Genomic DNA, 15429 nt, shown 5'->3' on the forward strand with positions numbered 1-15429 from the left:
AATCTGTTGAAAATGTCCAGATCGATAAAGACTGAAAAATTTATCCAACTGATGATTGCTTGGGGATGCCATAAAGGTCTACTTCTAGCTGGCTCATACTTAGAATGTAGTCTGTAAACACTGCAGGATTAAAATGCCATTATCCATGAAGAATAGAATGCCTGCTTAGAAAATCTGCTTGAATGTTGTTGCAATCTGGAAGATGAACTGCAATGATGAAAGCCACATTTTCTTGAGTCATGAAAACAAAAGGCTTTGCATCTTGGAAAAGGGAAAGACTTCTTGTACCCTCTTGATGATTCCCATAAGCTATGGCCGTTACATTGTCTGAAACGACCTTGATGGATTTCCCCAGCAAGTCTTTTTGAAAGGTTAGAAGAGCCAAACAAATGTCCCTTAATTCCAAAAGATCGGAAGAAAAGGACTCTGTTACTGACAACTTTACTTGTAAGATAGCACCCCACCCTAACTAACTTGAGCCTGTAGTAAAAACAAGCTAATCTGGATCTTGAAGAAAACTTCCTTTCAAAAGATTTATGTTGCTTAGCCACCAATCCAAGGAAACTTTTACCTTCTCTCAGACAGCAATTTTGTGGCTTAAGGGCATCAATTTTCTCCAATGCCTTAGTAAATTGCCTCAGGCTTCCCTTATTTTCTAATGTGCCCAAGAGACCGTAGGAATTGTAGCTGAAAGACTTCCCAAAGGCTCATCCAGTCTCTCACAGGAAGATAATATTAAAACTGAACAGACTGGACTAGAGATTACTATTTAATTATTTTTTATGGAGGCAGAAAAATGAATTTTAAATAGTCTTTAACTGAGCCCCTAAAACTGCAACTCTTGTAAGTTACTTTTCTTCAGGTTGAGCAGCCAACCACACTGACTTAGATGAGGATTCAGTTCTGCATTATCTAATTCTGCTTTTTCTCTTGAACATGCAAAAAACAGAATATCATCAAGGTAATTAAAAATTTGTATTCCTTGAAGACACACATTATAGAGTGGAATACGAACATAGGAAAAGGTCTGTGGCCAGACCAAAAGGAGAGCTTTGGATTGGTAATGACTTTGGCCTACTGCAAAATGTAGAAAACACTGATGACACTGTTTGATTTGGATATGATGATAAGCATCTTTTCAGTCTATGCTGACAAAAAAAAGGAACCTGGAGAAATCAGCAGCTTTGTTGACTGTAAAGACTCTATCTTGAAAGATTTGACTTATAGAATAGAATTGAGACTCTTGAGATCCAGGACGGATCTTCAAGTATTCCCCTTCTTTGGAGCGAGAAAAAGGAGTAAATAAACCTCTTCGCCTCTGAGCCAAGGGAACTTCTACTATGAAATTATGTTCCAGTAAATAAAAAACAAACTCCTGAACAGCCAACCTTTTCTGAGGAGCTGCAGGAAGTGAGGTATTTTATATATAAAAGGGTATTTCCTTGAATTTGCAAAATGGCCAAGAAAAACACACACACACATACACACATTATATATATATATATATATATATATATATATATAAAATTATATATGTGTGTGCTTTTATTGGCAATTTAGGAAATAACCTTTTCGTATTATATCTAAAACCAAGGCACCCTAAATTTAATTTAGCCAGGCTTGATGAAACTGCAGCAAACAGATGCCCAGGAATAGAAACCAGATAGTCATAACTGTTTTGAAGATGTTTGGGGGCTTGTTAGCCACTCTCTTAGGGAAGGTCTCTCTACTCTGAAATGACTGTCACCCATGTGCCTGAAAAACATCCTTTTGGACAAATGGCCAAAAAAAAAAAAAAAAAACCACAAATTGATTTCTGCAACAGTGAGGCAAGAAAATACTTCTCCCTCCAAACGTTATACATATTACATACAACAAAGATTGATGGGAAAAAAGTATTTACAGATTAAAAGTGGCATTAAACAGTCTGTTTCATAGTTGTAACACTAAGGGGGTAACTTCCAGGCGGCGGCCATGACAGGTCACAAGAGTGTTAGTTTCTTCAAACTTCAGCACATTTCTACTCAAAATCCTCTAACATTGTGCATCTTGCTTGACTAAAGATTCATCACCAAAGTAAGCTCTTTCGCACAATACCACTATTTTTGGTCTTGATACTGAACTCAGCATGCTGGAGTAATACAAAGGTTGCAGCCTACCATCTAACCCCCCGGTAGGCACTCAGGTGCTCCTATGGTTAAAAGGCAGTGATTCCCCGCAAGGCACTGCAAGAACATTCCGTTATAGGACAACGCAAATTTTCTTCATAGTTTTGCTCATTACACCTGCCTTATGCCTATAACTAAGTTTCTACTATAGAGATCCCTACACATTTCTTTGAGGAGCTATACAGCCTACTTGCCAGACACTATGCAGCTATGGAGGACATGCTGGTCGCAACACTCAAAGGCAGCAGCACTGGTTTGCTTCAGCAACCCTACCAATTTAAGCCTGACAAAGTGAAGTGTGAGGGTGGTAGCGTTCTGGGGCCCCGACGTCCACTACCTGCTACTTAGCACTTCTATGGGAGACCTGAATCACAGTGCTATGGAACCAGCAATCCGAACTAAAGAGGGGCTGGCGAGGCGACCAGAAAATGCTTTAGAAAACTTCAATGTTATCTCCCAAGCCTCCAATCCCGCACCAAAACTACCCAATTTGTTCTACCAAAAAAACCAAGAGACCATAAATTAAAACACGCATGTTTCTGCAAAAAAAAAAGCTGATCACGGTGCTGGAAACTTACATGCCGCGTACCTCCCTTCAACTGCATCAGTGTCCTGTAAGATCATCCACATAGGCTCACAGTTCCCTAAGTGGGATCCGGGCGGGTCATCTCTCTTGGACGCAATTACAAGATAACCAAGCTATCTGGAATCATACATGACACTATCTACAGTTCCTTTGCACCTGTCATGGAACCCTGATGACCTGCTCTATATGGACTTAGTAAAGCACCACCAACCTTGTAGAACTATTGCACCGCTACTTGCCGGTGAAACTTTTAATTATTCAGCATGCATAATGTTAATGGCTAATCTTCCCTATCTTGAGTGCTCTGGGAGCGGCCGACTGGACACAATATGCACCGCGATTGTTTATGAGTCCATGTGTGAACACCTTAGAAGCTTACCATAGGTTATGTTTAATCTTTTACAGTTTGTCTATTTTTCAGCTAGTTGCTATACACGCATAACTTTGTTTGAATTTTACTCTCATGTGTGTTATGAATATATTGTACTAAGAGGGAAGGATATCAATAGTGTTAATACTTCTGTAGCTATCACACACCCAAAATTCCCCTCTAAAGTTGACTTATTTAATTAAGCCTCTATACGGCTGAGTAATTTAACTCAGAATAAGAGTCTGCTAACCTTATTCCATTTTACTGGGGCAGTACCTTCTCCCAGTTCACTCCCATTTATGCCTCGCTGTTTGCAGCCGAATCAGCGGGACTTCCCCATAGATATTATTATTATTATCATCGGTTATTTGTAGGGCGCCAACAGATTCGATATATTTACACTTGAGAGAGACATAAAGCCCACAGCACCCTTATAATGGGTTTTGGAATAGTTGACCCTTAGAAGTGTATCCCCTTGTCATATACTGTATGTCCATAGTTTTTCCTTTAAAGAGCCCTTTAAAATTACATTCCAGTTGGTACATTTCATTTAAGTTTGCAAGTTTTTCCCTTAGAATGCCCACAAAGAATTCAGAAAACCCTCCTAAAACCATTCATAGGTATAGCTCCATGACATATTTTAGTTTTTCAACAATCACCACAGTCAAACCTTCTCCATAGATGCTACATCTAACTTTCACTTGTTTAAAGGGACAGTAAGCCTTAAAAATAATGTTATATAATTCTGCACATAGTGCAGAATTATATAACATTATTTAGGTGCTATAGCCATAAAAGCATTTTTTTACCGTTTAATTTGCTAAAATACAGCGCTTTTAAAGACCCGCTCTCTGCTGAGCGGGTCTGTTATTTTTAGTCAGCGCATCGGGCCAGCTGTATAGTCACAGCCCGGCCCGTCCGCGCCATAGCACTAAGTGCAGCTCGCTCCTGTGACAGGAGCGAGCTGCACTTAATGTTATGGCGCGATCGGGCCGGGCTGTGACTATACAGCTGGCCCGATGCGCTGACTAAAAATAACAGACCCGCTCAGCAGAGAGCGGGTCTTTAAAAGCGCTGTATTTTAGCAAATTAAACGGTAAAAAAATGCTTTTATGGCTATAGCACCTAAATAATGTTATATAATTCTGCACTATGTGCAGAATTATATAACATTATTTTTAAGGTTTACTGTCCCTTTAAACAATTTGCTATAATATTATAATACCTTTTGTTCAGGAAATTTGCTATAATAATATAAAAATAGAAGTTTAACATCTAAGACCAAAGAGTGGTCTTCTCACAACAAGACGCCTCCTGCTATATTATTTAATTTTTGTGGTCCAAAAGTGGCCTGTGAATTTGTTCGGAAGGCTTACAGAGGAAATGGCATACTATATGTAAAGTGAATATTGGAATCTTGTACTAAACCCTTTTTTCTTTATCCTCTCTTACCTTTAGAGTAACATCAATAACTGTGTAACTCCTTTCCTTAAATATATTGATTAATGAGATGCACACTTTGTATTGAGCAGTATGGAGATTATAATTTACTATTGTACACTAACTATATGCCTGACTTAAAGGGACATGCCACCCACATTTTTTCTTTTATGATTTAGAAAGAGAATGCAATTTTAAACATCTTTCTAATTTACTTATATTATCTAATTTGTTTGATGACAAGCATATCTAGATATGCTCAGTAGCTGCTGATTGGTTGCTGCACATAGAAGCATTGTGTGATTGGCTCACTATGTGCATTGCTTTTTCTTCAACTAAGGATATTTAAAAAATGAAGCAAAATAAATAATGGAAGTAAATTGTAATGTTGTTTAAATTTCTATTCTCTATCTGAATCATGAAAGAAAAATGTTGGGTTTAGTGGCCCTTTAAACTTCAATAAAATAACAAAAAAAAAAAAAAACACTAAACAGTGGCTTATACTTATATATAAACAAAATGATTTTACGTAATTTGAGCAGTGTCCATTACTTCCAATCACAACCCTATAAGGAGACTGTGGTCTCCACAGGAAGACTTATTTAGCTAATTGTCATAAATATTCTAGAGTAACTTGGGCTACTTTACTATTCAGAAAATGGTATTGATACAGTAAGTGTCTGGTTTGCGCATGCTCAGAAGTGGCAGAATGCAACTTAAGTTATAAAAAAGTCTCCTATCATCTCCACGAGGGCAGCGGCTACAATGAGAAGTGCTCATTTTGAAAGAAAAAAAGTGGTTGCTGTTTTTTTACACAATCTGTTTAATTTCATATTGACTGAAGGAGCACTGTTAATATCCCTTTAACTAACTTTTTTCTTCACAGAAACACAAAAATTACATGAGCCATCAGTAGACCTAATAGTACTAGCTGTAGCAGCATCAACCTTAGGAACATTCCCAAACTTGTTAAAAAAACATCATCAGGCAAAGGATATAACAGTTATTTTATCAGGCACTGTTAACCGATGTTCAACTTAGCGCACCTCTGGTCAATTACAGTAGACAAGGAGGAATCAACTGGAAAAAAAGTATTTTTAGGAGTTTTATAAAAACATGGCCAGTTAGCAGAAGTAGATGACTCCTCAGATTCCTCCATATTAAGAGAGTCCTCCATATGGCTTTAATAAAGCCTTACAAATAATCAACATCAAACTCTGACTGTAGGGAATCTTCACTAAATACTTCCCCATCTTCCCCTTCAAATGCAGCATTTACTGGGTCAGACCCTCTTGACAGATCACATCCATAAATGTCTTTTATACAATCTTGGCACAACTTATATCTTCCAAATACAGGATTACGGCAAATGATCCAAACTGTATAACCCTCCCAAAGCAGCAGTAATAGAGGGAGGCTTAGGGCTAAAAGAATAAGAGCCAAATAAATAACTATGCCTCAGAACAGAAAAGTTACACTAAAGAAAAACAATCCTTTAAAAAAGTACTCGCCAAGTATCCTTTAAAAACAGAAGCAGATGCAGGCAATGGAGTATGGACAAGCTTAAGGACAGATTTCTCCTTTTCCCTTTCTTCTTTCGAGGCAGAGAAGAAGAAGAGCAGGAAGAGGTAGAAGAACACGCCATAATCGCAAAGTTCAGAAATCGCAAAACAGAACGAGGAGTAGTACAAGCGCTATACAAATGCTTCCTCATTAAATAAAGCCTCAACTAAGATGGTGGCGCCCATAGAAACATGGCCGTGAAGTTATCAGCGTGTGACCCACATATGCTGATCTCACTGAGTCACGCAACCAATGCCAAAAACAAACTGCCAGGAGCAAATAAAATAATTCCAAACACAGGGCACATTTTCAAATGCCTAAGGACATTCCAGAAGCAGCATCTTGAGACCCTCAAAAGGAACAGGGCACTCTGCAAAGAAGCTCAACAACCCAAATAATCTGGTAAAAGAAGGAGCCAACTTCCTGTTCATACACAGACAGAAAACTAATAATGAGGGAGCTTGTTAGGGGTTCGCTTATATTTGGATCTATGTGGGCAGGGCCTGTTTCTGTTCCGCCCCCTTTAGGGAAGGGGGTTCTTCAAGTCAATGGGGAATACAATCAGGGACCAAGGTATAATTATTATTTTTTTGTTAACTATATGCTAAATGAACACTAAATTCAAAATTAAGTTTAAATGGAGTGGATAGTTCTATTATCAATTTTGCTTAGTTTTCTTGATATCCTTTGTTAAAGAGTAATCCCAAATGAGCTCAGAAGCCTGCATGTGTCTTTAGGCTTCTTCCAGCAGTGTTTGTAATACTGTTTACAGCAGTTATACATTGCAGCAAATACTGCAACCATAGATTGCTGAAGACGTGACACGCTGGCTTACATCAGCCTACCTAGGTTTCTAGTCAACCAGAAGAGCAAAGCAAATTTAATAATAGAAGTAAATTGGACAGTTGTTCAAAACTGCATGCTCTGAATTATGAACGTTTCAGTTTGATTAAGCTGTCCGTTTAAATGAGTGTTGAAAAGTTTTTTTCTATTTCTTTAAAGGGACAGTCTAGTCAAAATTAAAAACATTCATGATTCAGAAAGAGCATGCAATTTTAAACAACTTCCAATTTACTTTTATCATCAACTTTGCTTTGTTCTCTTGGCATTCTTTGTTTAAAGCTATACATAGGTAGGGTCATAAACTGATTTCTAAGCAGTTGAAGGCTGCCTCTTATCTCAGTGCATTTTGATAGTTATTCACCGTTAGACAGTGCTAGCTCATGTGTGTCATTATTAACATTGTGCTCACTTCCGTGGAGTTGTTTATGAATCAGCACTGATTGGCTAAAATGCAAGTATGTCAAAAGAACTGAGATGAGGTAGTCTGCAGAGGCTTAGGCAAAAGGTAATCACAGAGGTAAAAAGTATATCAATATAACAGTGCTGGTTATGCTAAACTGGGGGATGGGTAATAAAGGGATTATATATCATTTTAAACAATTACAATTTTCAAGTATATCGTCCCTTTAAAATAAAGAAATGTAATTACCTGCATCTATCACTCTCACAAAGTAGAATATGACAGTATGATGATTTGGGATATGATAATATACTATTAGGATAAATTGTTTGCAAAACTGGTGGATGGATGGTAAAATAATGGGGATATATCAGGGGCGTATTATTAATGGATAGGCCAACAAGGCCGGTGCCTATGGTGACACTTTTTGGGGGGCGGCACTCACTCCCGCCTCTACACGAATATGTGGCTTTAAAGAAAAACATTTTTTTTATTTTGACAGGCAGCTTGCTGCCTAGCGGTCACGTGACTGGCTTTTCGTCTTCGTGACACAGGGAGACTCACTGATCGCTGCGGTGGAGAGTGACCAGCAGGGCGTAAGGGAGTCAGCTGAGTGGAACTCAGGTAGGGGCCAGACCACTGCCGCAGCCACAGCTGTCAGTGCCACTGAAATATTGCCGAGAGATGTGCTAGTAGTTTACACTAGTGCAATGTATAGGCTCCATGCAAACATATCCTATATATGAACCGGTCCCCGCCACAATAAACTCCTTAACTGACAGGCTACCTAACATAATTAACCCCTAAATGCCAGAGCGCCACTATTATTGGCCCCTAACCACTAGACCCCATTTAGGACTACCACCAAAAACACTAAAACACCTACCCTAATTAAATTATCTGAATGGGACTAAGCTGCTCCTTGAAATCAGGAGGTGGCTTCCTCTTCTTATGCTGTAACTGGGAGGTGGCTACAGGCTGGATCTGCTACTACCTATACTGACATGCAGGGGATTTTTAGGGTGTGATGACAGCACTTTTTCAGGGCTAGACATCTCCTGAAGAGAACGAGCAAGAGTATATTCAGTAGTTGCATGTTAAGGTGCAGCTACAAAGAAGACATTGGTGGTGTGAACATTAAGAGTTTGTCGGAGAGAGCTGCCTTTGTAGCAGTAGCTGCAATGTTATGTTTAGTCCCCACCTCGCTATGATTGCAGCCAGACTGTATGTGTGCAATGCAATCCCATGGTAGCAGAGCATGGAAATAATAATGTTTAACTTGCTTTCTCTTTTGCAAACAACTAAATATATTGCCTGGTACAATTTATTCTTTTCATAATTGGTCTCATTATGTAAGTGTACTGGTCAGCTAAATCCAAACACACCTGTTGCTTTGACAAATTAAAAAGAGTTCCTTGAATGCTTATTAGTAATAGTGAGTAGTACAAATTAATTAAAACAATAAAGTATATTTTGAAAACAGTTATATACTTACTTTCTATTCAAGAAAATAAGAATGGAAAGGATGCTGAGTACCTAGGGCAGCACAAAACCTAAATACGCCACTGGGATATATATATATATATATAAATAACAAACATACCAATGAGTGGTTCTCTGTCTCGTTTTTTCATGTAATCTTTCAAAAACAGCATATCGATTGTGTGTTTGGTGTATTCAGATCGACCTAAGATAAAATGGTAAAGAAAACTATTAGTTATGAAACAAGAAATAGTGTTAAAAAAAAACACAAGTTGATATTTATAGGTCTGACGGAAAATTTTCATTTTATTTTACCCATCATACCCTTGCAAGAATTCAAAATTGTTACACAAAGACTGAAATTAATTTTGTAAAAGATTTTAAAGATAAATATTAGTCACTTTTTTTTTCTTTTCAAAATGTCACGAACATAGTTCAGCATTTCTTGAATAGATCCCTAGCCTTTGCGAGAGACTGTTAGTTCACATTACGAGAAGATAACATTTTTAATTTCAAAGTTAAACCATAGAAAACTTACAGGGTACTACCAGAATATAGATTATATTGTTGTTTTTATATTTTGTTCCTTATATTAAGAATTAATTCCATTTACATTTAAAGACTTCTCCAAGTTCTGTGGTGTATTATTCTGTATCACCACACAAGAGCTCAGAAAACAGTCGCGAATGGTGCAAATGTATATGGAATATTGACGTATACCATTCAAATATAGGCCTAGATTTGGAGTTCGGCGGTAAAAGGGCTGTTAACGCTCCGCAGGCTTTTTTCTGGCCGCACCATAAATTTAACTCTGGTATCGAGAGTTTAAACAAATGCTGCGTTAGGCTCCAAAAAAGGAGCGTAGAGCATTTTTACCGCAAATGCAACTCTCGATACCAGAGTTGCTTACGGACGCGGCCGGCCTCAAAAACGTGCTCGTGCACGATTCTCCCATAGGAAACAATGGGGCTGTTTGAGCTGAAAAAAAACCTAACACCTGCAAAAAAGCAGCGTTCAGCTCCTAACGCAGCCCCATTGTTTCCTATGGGGAAACACTTCCTACGTCTGCACCTAACACTCTAACATGTACCCCGAGTCTAAACAACCCTAACCTTACACTTATTAACCCCTAATCTGCCGCCCCCGCTATCGCTGACACCTGCATATTTTTTTTAACCCCTAATCTGCCGCTCCGTAAACCGCCGCAACCTACGTTATCCCTATGTACCCCTAATCTGCTGCCCTAACATTGCCGACCCCTATATTATATTTATTAACCCCTAATCTGCCCCCCTCAACGTCGCCGACACCTGCCTACACTTATTAACTCCTAATCTGCCGAGCGGACCTGAGTGCTACTATAATAAAGTTATTAACCCCTAATCCGCCTCACTAACCCTATCATAAATAGTATTAACCCCTAATCTGCCCTCCCTAACATAGCCGACACCTAACTTCAATTATTAACCCCTAATCTGCCGAGCGGACCTCACCGCTACTATAATAAATGTATTAACCCCTAAAGCTAAGTCTAACCCTAACACTAACACCCCCCCTAAATTAAATATAATTTTAATCTAACGAAATAAATTAACTCTTATTAAATAACTTATTCCTATTTAAAGCTAAATACTTACCTGTAAAATAAATCCTAATATAGCTACAATATAAATTATAATTATATTATAGCTATTTTAGGATTAATATTTATTTTACAGGCAACTTGGTATTTATTTTAACTAGGTACAATAGCTATTAAATAGTTAAGAACTATTTAATAGCTACCTAGTTAAAATAATAACAAATTTACCTGTAAAATAAATCCTAACCTAAGATATAATTAAACCTAACACTACCCTATCAATAAATTAATTAAATAAACTACCTACAATTACCTACAATTAACCTAACACTACACTATCAATAAATTAATTAAACACAATTGCTACAAATAAATACAATTAAATAAACTAGCTAAAGTACAAAAAATAAAAAAGAACTAAGTTACAAAAAATAATAAAATATTTACAAACATTAGAAAAATATTACAACAATTTTCAACTAATTACACCTACTCTAAGCCCCCTAATAAAATAACAAAGCCCCCCAAAATAAAAAATTCCCTACCCTATTCTAAATTAAAAAAGTTACAAGCTCTTTTACCTTACCAGCCCTGAACAGGGCCCTTTGCGGGGCATGCCCCAAGGATTTCAGCTCTTTTGCCTGTAAAAAAAAACATACCATACCCCCCCCCCACATTACAACCCACCACCCACATACCCCTAATCTAACCCAAACCCCCCTTAAATAAACCTAACACTAAGCCCCTGAAGATCTTCCTACCTTGTCTTCACCATACCAGGTTCACCGATCCGTCCTGGCTCCAACATCTTCATCCAACCCAAGCGGGGGTTGGCGATCCATCATCCGGTGCTGAAGAGGTCCAGAAGAGGCTCCAAAGTCTTCCTCCTATCCGGCAAGAAGAGGACATCCGGACCGGCAAACATCTTCTCCAAGCGGCATCTTCAATCTTCTTCCATCCGGTGCGGAGCGGGTCCATCTTGAAGCAGGCGACGCGGATCCATCCTCTTCTTCCGTTGTCTCCCGACGAATGACGGTTCCTTTAAGGGACGTCATCCAAGATGGCGTCCCTCGAATTCCGATTGGCTGATAGGATTCTATCAGCCAATCGGAATTAAGGTAGGAATTTTCTGATTGGCTGATGGAATCAGCCAATCAGAATCAAGTTCAATCCGATTGGCTGATCCAATCAGCCAATCAGATTGAGCTCGCATTCTATTGGCTGTTCCGATCAGCCAATAGAATGCGAGCTCAATCTGATTGGCTGATTGGATCAGCCAATCGGATTGAACTTGATTCTGATTGGCTGATTCCATCAGCCAATCAGAAAATTCCTACCTTAATTCCGATTGGCTTATAGAATCCTATCAGCCAATCGGAATTCGAGGGACGCCATCTTGGATGACGTCCCTTAAAGGAACCGTCATTCGTCGGGAGACAACGGAAGAAGAGGATGGATCCGCGTCGCCTGCTTCAAGATGGACCCGCTCCGCACCGGATGGAAGAAGATTGAAGATGCCGCTTGGAGAAGATGTTTGCCGGTCCGGATGTCCTCTTCTTGCCGGATAGGAGGAAGACTTTGGAGCCTCTTCTGGACCTCTTCAGCACCGGATGATGGATCGCCAACCCCCGCTTGGGTTGGATGAAGATGTTGGAGCCAGGACGGATCGGTGAACCTGGTATGGTGAAGACAAGGTAGGAAGATCTTCAGGGGCTTAGTGTTAGGTTTATTTAAGGGGGGTTTGGGTTAGATTAGGGGTATGTGGGTGGTGGGTTGTAATGTTGGGGGGGGGTATGGTATGTTTTTTTTTACAGACAAAAGAGCTGAAATCCTTGGGGCATGCCCCGCAAAGGGCCCTGTTCAGGGCTGGTAAGGTAAAAGAGCTTGTAACTTTTTTAATTTAGAATAGGGTAGGGAATTTTTTATTTTGGGGGGCTTTGTTATTTTATTAGGGGGCTTAGAGTAGGTGTAATTAGTTTAAAATTGTTGTAATATTTTTCTTATGTTTGTAAATATTTTATTATTTTTTGTAACTTAGTTCTTTTTTATACTTTAGCTAGTTTATTTAATTGTATTTATTTGTAGCAATTGTGTTTAATTAATTTATTGATAGTGTAGTGTTAGGTTAATTGTAGGTAATTGTAGGTAGTTTATTTAATTAATTTATTGATAGGGTAGTGTTAGGTTTAATTATATCTTAGGTTAGGATTTATTTTACAGGTAAATTTGTTATTATTTTAACTAGGTAGCTATTAAATAGTTCTTAACTATTTAATAGCTATTGTACCTAGTTAAAATAAATACCAAGTTGCCTGTAAAATAAATATTAATCCTAAAATAGCTATAATATAATTATAATTTATATTGTAGCTATATTAGGATTTATTTTACAGGTAAGTATTTAGCTTTAAATAGGAATAATTTATTTAATAAGAGTTAATTTATTTCGTTAGATTAAAATTATATTTAAGTTAGGGGGGTGTTAGTGTTAGGGTTAGACTTAGCTTTAGGGGTTAATCAATTTATTAGAATAGCGGTGAGCTCCGGTCGTCAGATTAGGGGTTAATAATTGAAGTTAGGTGTCGGCGATGTTAGGGAGGGCAGATTAGGGGTTAATACTATTTATGATAGGGTTAGTGAGGCGGGTTAGGGGTTAATAACTTTATTATAGTAGCGCTCAGGTCCGCTCGGCAGATTAGGGGTTAATAAGTGTAGGCAGGTGTCGGCGACGTTGAGGGGGGCAGATTAGGGGTTAATAAATATAATATAGGGGTCGGCGGTGTTAGGGGTAGCAGATTAGGGGTACATAGGGATAACGTAGGTGGCGGCGCTTTGCGGTCGGAAGATTAGGGGTTAATTATTTTAAGTAGCTGGCGGCGACGTTGTGGGGGGCAGGTTAGGGATTAATAAATGTAATACAGGGGTCGGCGGGGTTAGGGGCAGCAGATTAGGGGTACATAAGTATAACGTAGGTGGCGGTCGGCAGATTAGGGGTTAAAAATTTAAATCGAGTGGCGGCGATGTGGGGGGAGCTCGGTTTAGGGGTACATAGGTAGTTTATGGGTGTTAGTGTACTTTAGGGTACAGTAGTTAAGAGCTTTATGAACCGGCGTTAGCCAGAAAGCTCTTAACTCCTGCTATTTTCAGGCGGCTGGAATTTTGTCGTTAGAGCTCTAACGCTCACTTCAGAAACGACTCTAAATACCGGCGTTAGAAAGATCCCATTGAAAAGATAGGATACGCAAATGGCGTAGGGGGATCTGCGGTATGGAAAAGTCGCGGCTGAAAAGTGAGCGTTAGACCCTTTAATCACTGACTCCAAATACCGGCGGTAGACTAAAACCAGCGTTAGGAGCCTCTAACGCTGGTTTTGACGGCTACCGCCGAACTCCAAATCTAGGCCATAGTAAGCTCAAGAATGAAATAGAACATGGTTTGTGCTGCAAAAGAAAAAAAATTGCAACTGAAATCCATCGATAGACTTATTCTATACACAGAAAACTTTGCAAAGTGACAAAACGCTGAAAAGTGTGCAAAATAAATTATTCAGGGTTCTCAAACACCCACTCTTAGACCATTTTGGTGTGCAACAGTAATAATTAGAATAGCGGTGAGAGCAGGCAGGCTAGCAGCTGGAGAAAAATGCAACAGGTTGCGAGGTGAGAATGATAAAGTTATTGCTATCAGGGCTACACCAGCCCAACTGTTGAAACCTGTTTAGGAAGCGTGCTATTTGCATTTCACTGGTGAATCCTCATTTTAGCAGGTTTTTAGCGCTGCAGGTGCACAAGTCCAAACAGTGCACCAGCAACGCTTAAATCACAGCACTGTTTCTATGCATGCTCATCACATATGCACAAGCAGTAACCTATGTTTCAGTAGGGCAGCACCTTTACGACTAACAGGCTGTGGTTTTCTTACAGTTTTCAAACTGCTGGAATAACAACTTAAAAAAAAAAATAGTAATTAACTGCCATATACTTATTATATTGCTTCTTAAAAATTTAGCTGGTTCTTTTTTTTCCAAAAGTTTATTGAAATCCAAACAATTACATAGCAAAGCATGTGTAAAATAAACTTATACATTTGGAGCATTTTACATCCGTCTTTTTAACAAAATAAAATGAGGGTGTGGGGAAATGAGGGAAAAATAAAAATACGGTTACAGTAAGTATAAAGATTAAAAAGGAAAGTACTGTTTGACATGCTATCAAGGCCAACATGTTACTCTCAACGCACCATGATCTTATAAGACTATTCCCATATCAGGGCAAAATTAAGCTATGTTAAATGAATTGTAGAGGTATATTTCTGTATATAGGATTCCCACATAAAGAGCATTTGAGCATAAAGGTCCATGTTTTTATTTTTCATGTAGTAGTATTCCTCTAAAGAAATCGTGCGATGACACTCTGAATGCCATTGAGTGAGGGAGGGGGTCTTATCTGACTTCCAATTCCTAGCAATAATGATTTTAAAGCTGTTGCTTAGTATATGAAACAGTTTTTTTGATGGAGTAGGAAGCTTGTTCGGAACTTTATTAAAAGCCATAAACAGGGGTCTAGGGGGGTAGGTGTTCCAAGTATTTTACCGGATTCTTGAGCTATCTCAGACCATATAGAGGTTATTTTGCTACATTGCCACCAAATGTGAGACATATGACATTCTGTGGAGCTACATCTCCAGCAATGTGCCGATCTAAGTTTATATATTTTTTTACATCCCTCTGGGGTTAGGTACCATCTCTGTAGGATTTTCAAATTAAGTTCTACAAACTTACATGAGCTCGATGTTTCTTTAATATTGGAAAAAATTTGTAATGAGTCTGCGTAAGTGATGTCTATGCCTAGTTCGTTGTTCCATCTATCTATATAGTATGGAAGGGAGCCATATGGTTGTTGTAATAAGATTGAGTGTGTGATAGATAGGGCATGTCTAGTTGGAGTGTTCTTATGGCAAAGGGATTCGAAAGGTGTCATTGACCTGATCAAGTTT

At 38.6% G+C, this 15429-nt stretch overlaps 1 protein-coding gene across 6 annotated transcripts in view; it reads right to left on the bottom strand.

The window, feature by feature from the left end:
- LOC128660495 (uncharacterized) overlaps positions 1–15429 on the bottom strand; it is a 422478-nt gene that overhangs the window by 335910 nt on the left and 71139 nt on the right. For all 6 annotated transcript variants that reach the window (XM_053714388.1, XM_053714387.1, XM_053714386.1 and 3 more), the window contains one exon: positions 8974–9057. In XM_053714388.1, coding sequence (XP_053570363.1) covers positions 8974–9057 — 84 coding nt within the window. The remainder of the gene's footprint in view (positions 1–8973; positions 9058–15429) is intronic.

This window comes from Bombina bombina, chromosome 5 (assembly GCF_027579735.1).
Source record: "Bombina bombina isolate aBomBom1 chromosome 5, aBomBom1.pri, whole genome shotgun sequence".
In the NCBI taxonomy this organism is placed as follows: domain Eukaryota; kingdom Metazoa; phylum Chordata; class Amphibia; order Anura; family Bombinatoridae; genus Bombina; species Bombina bombina.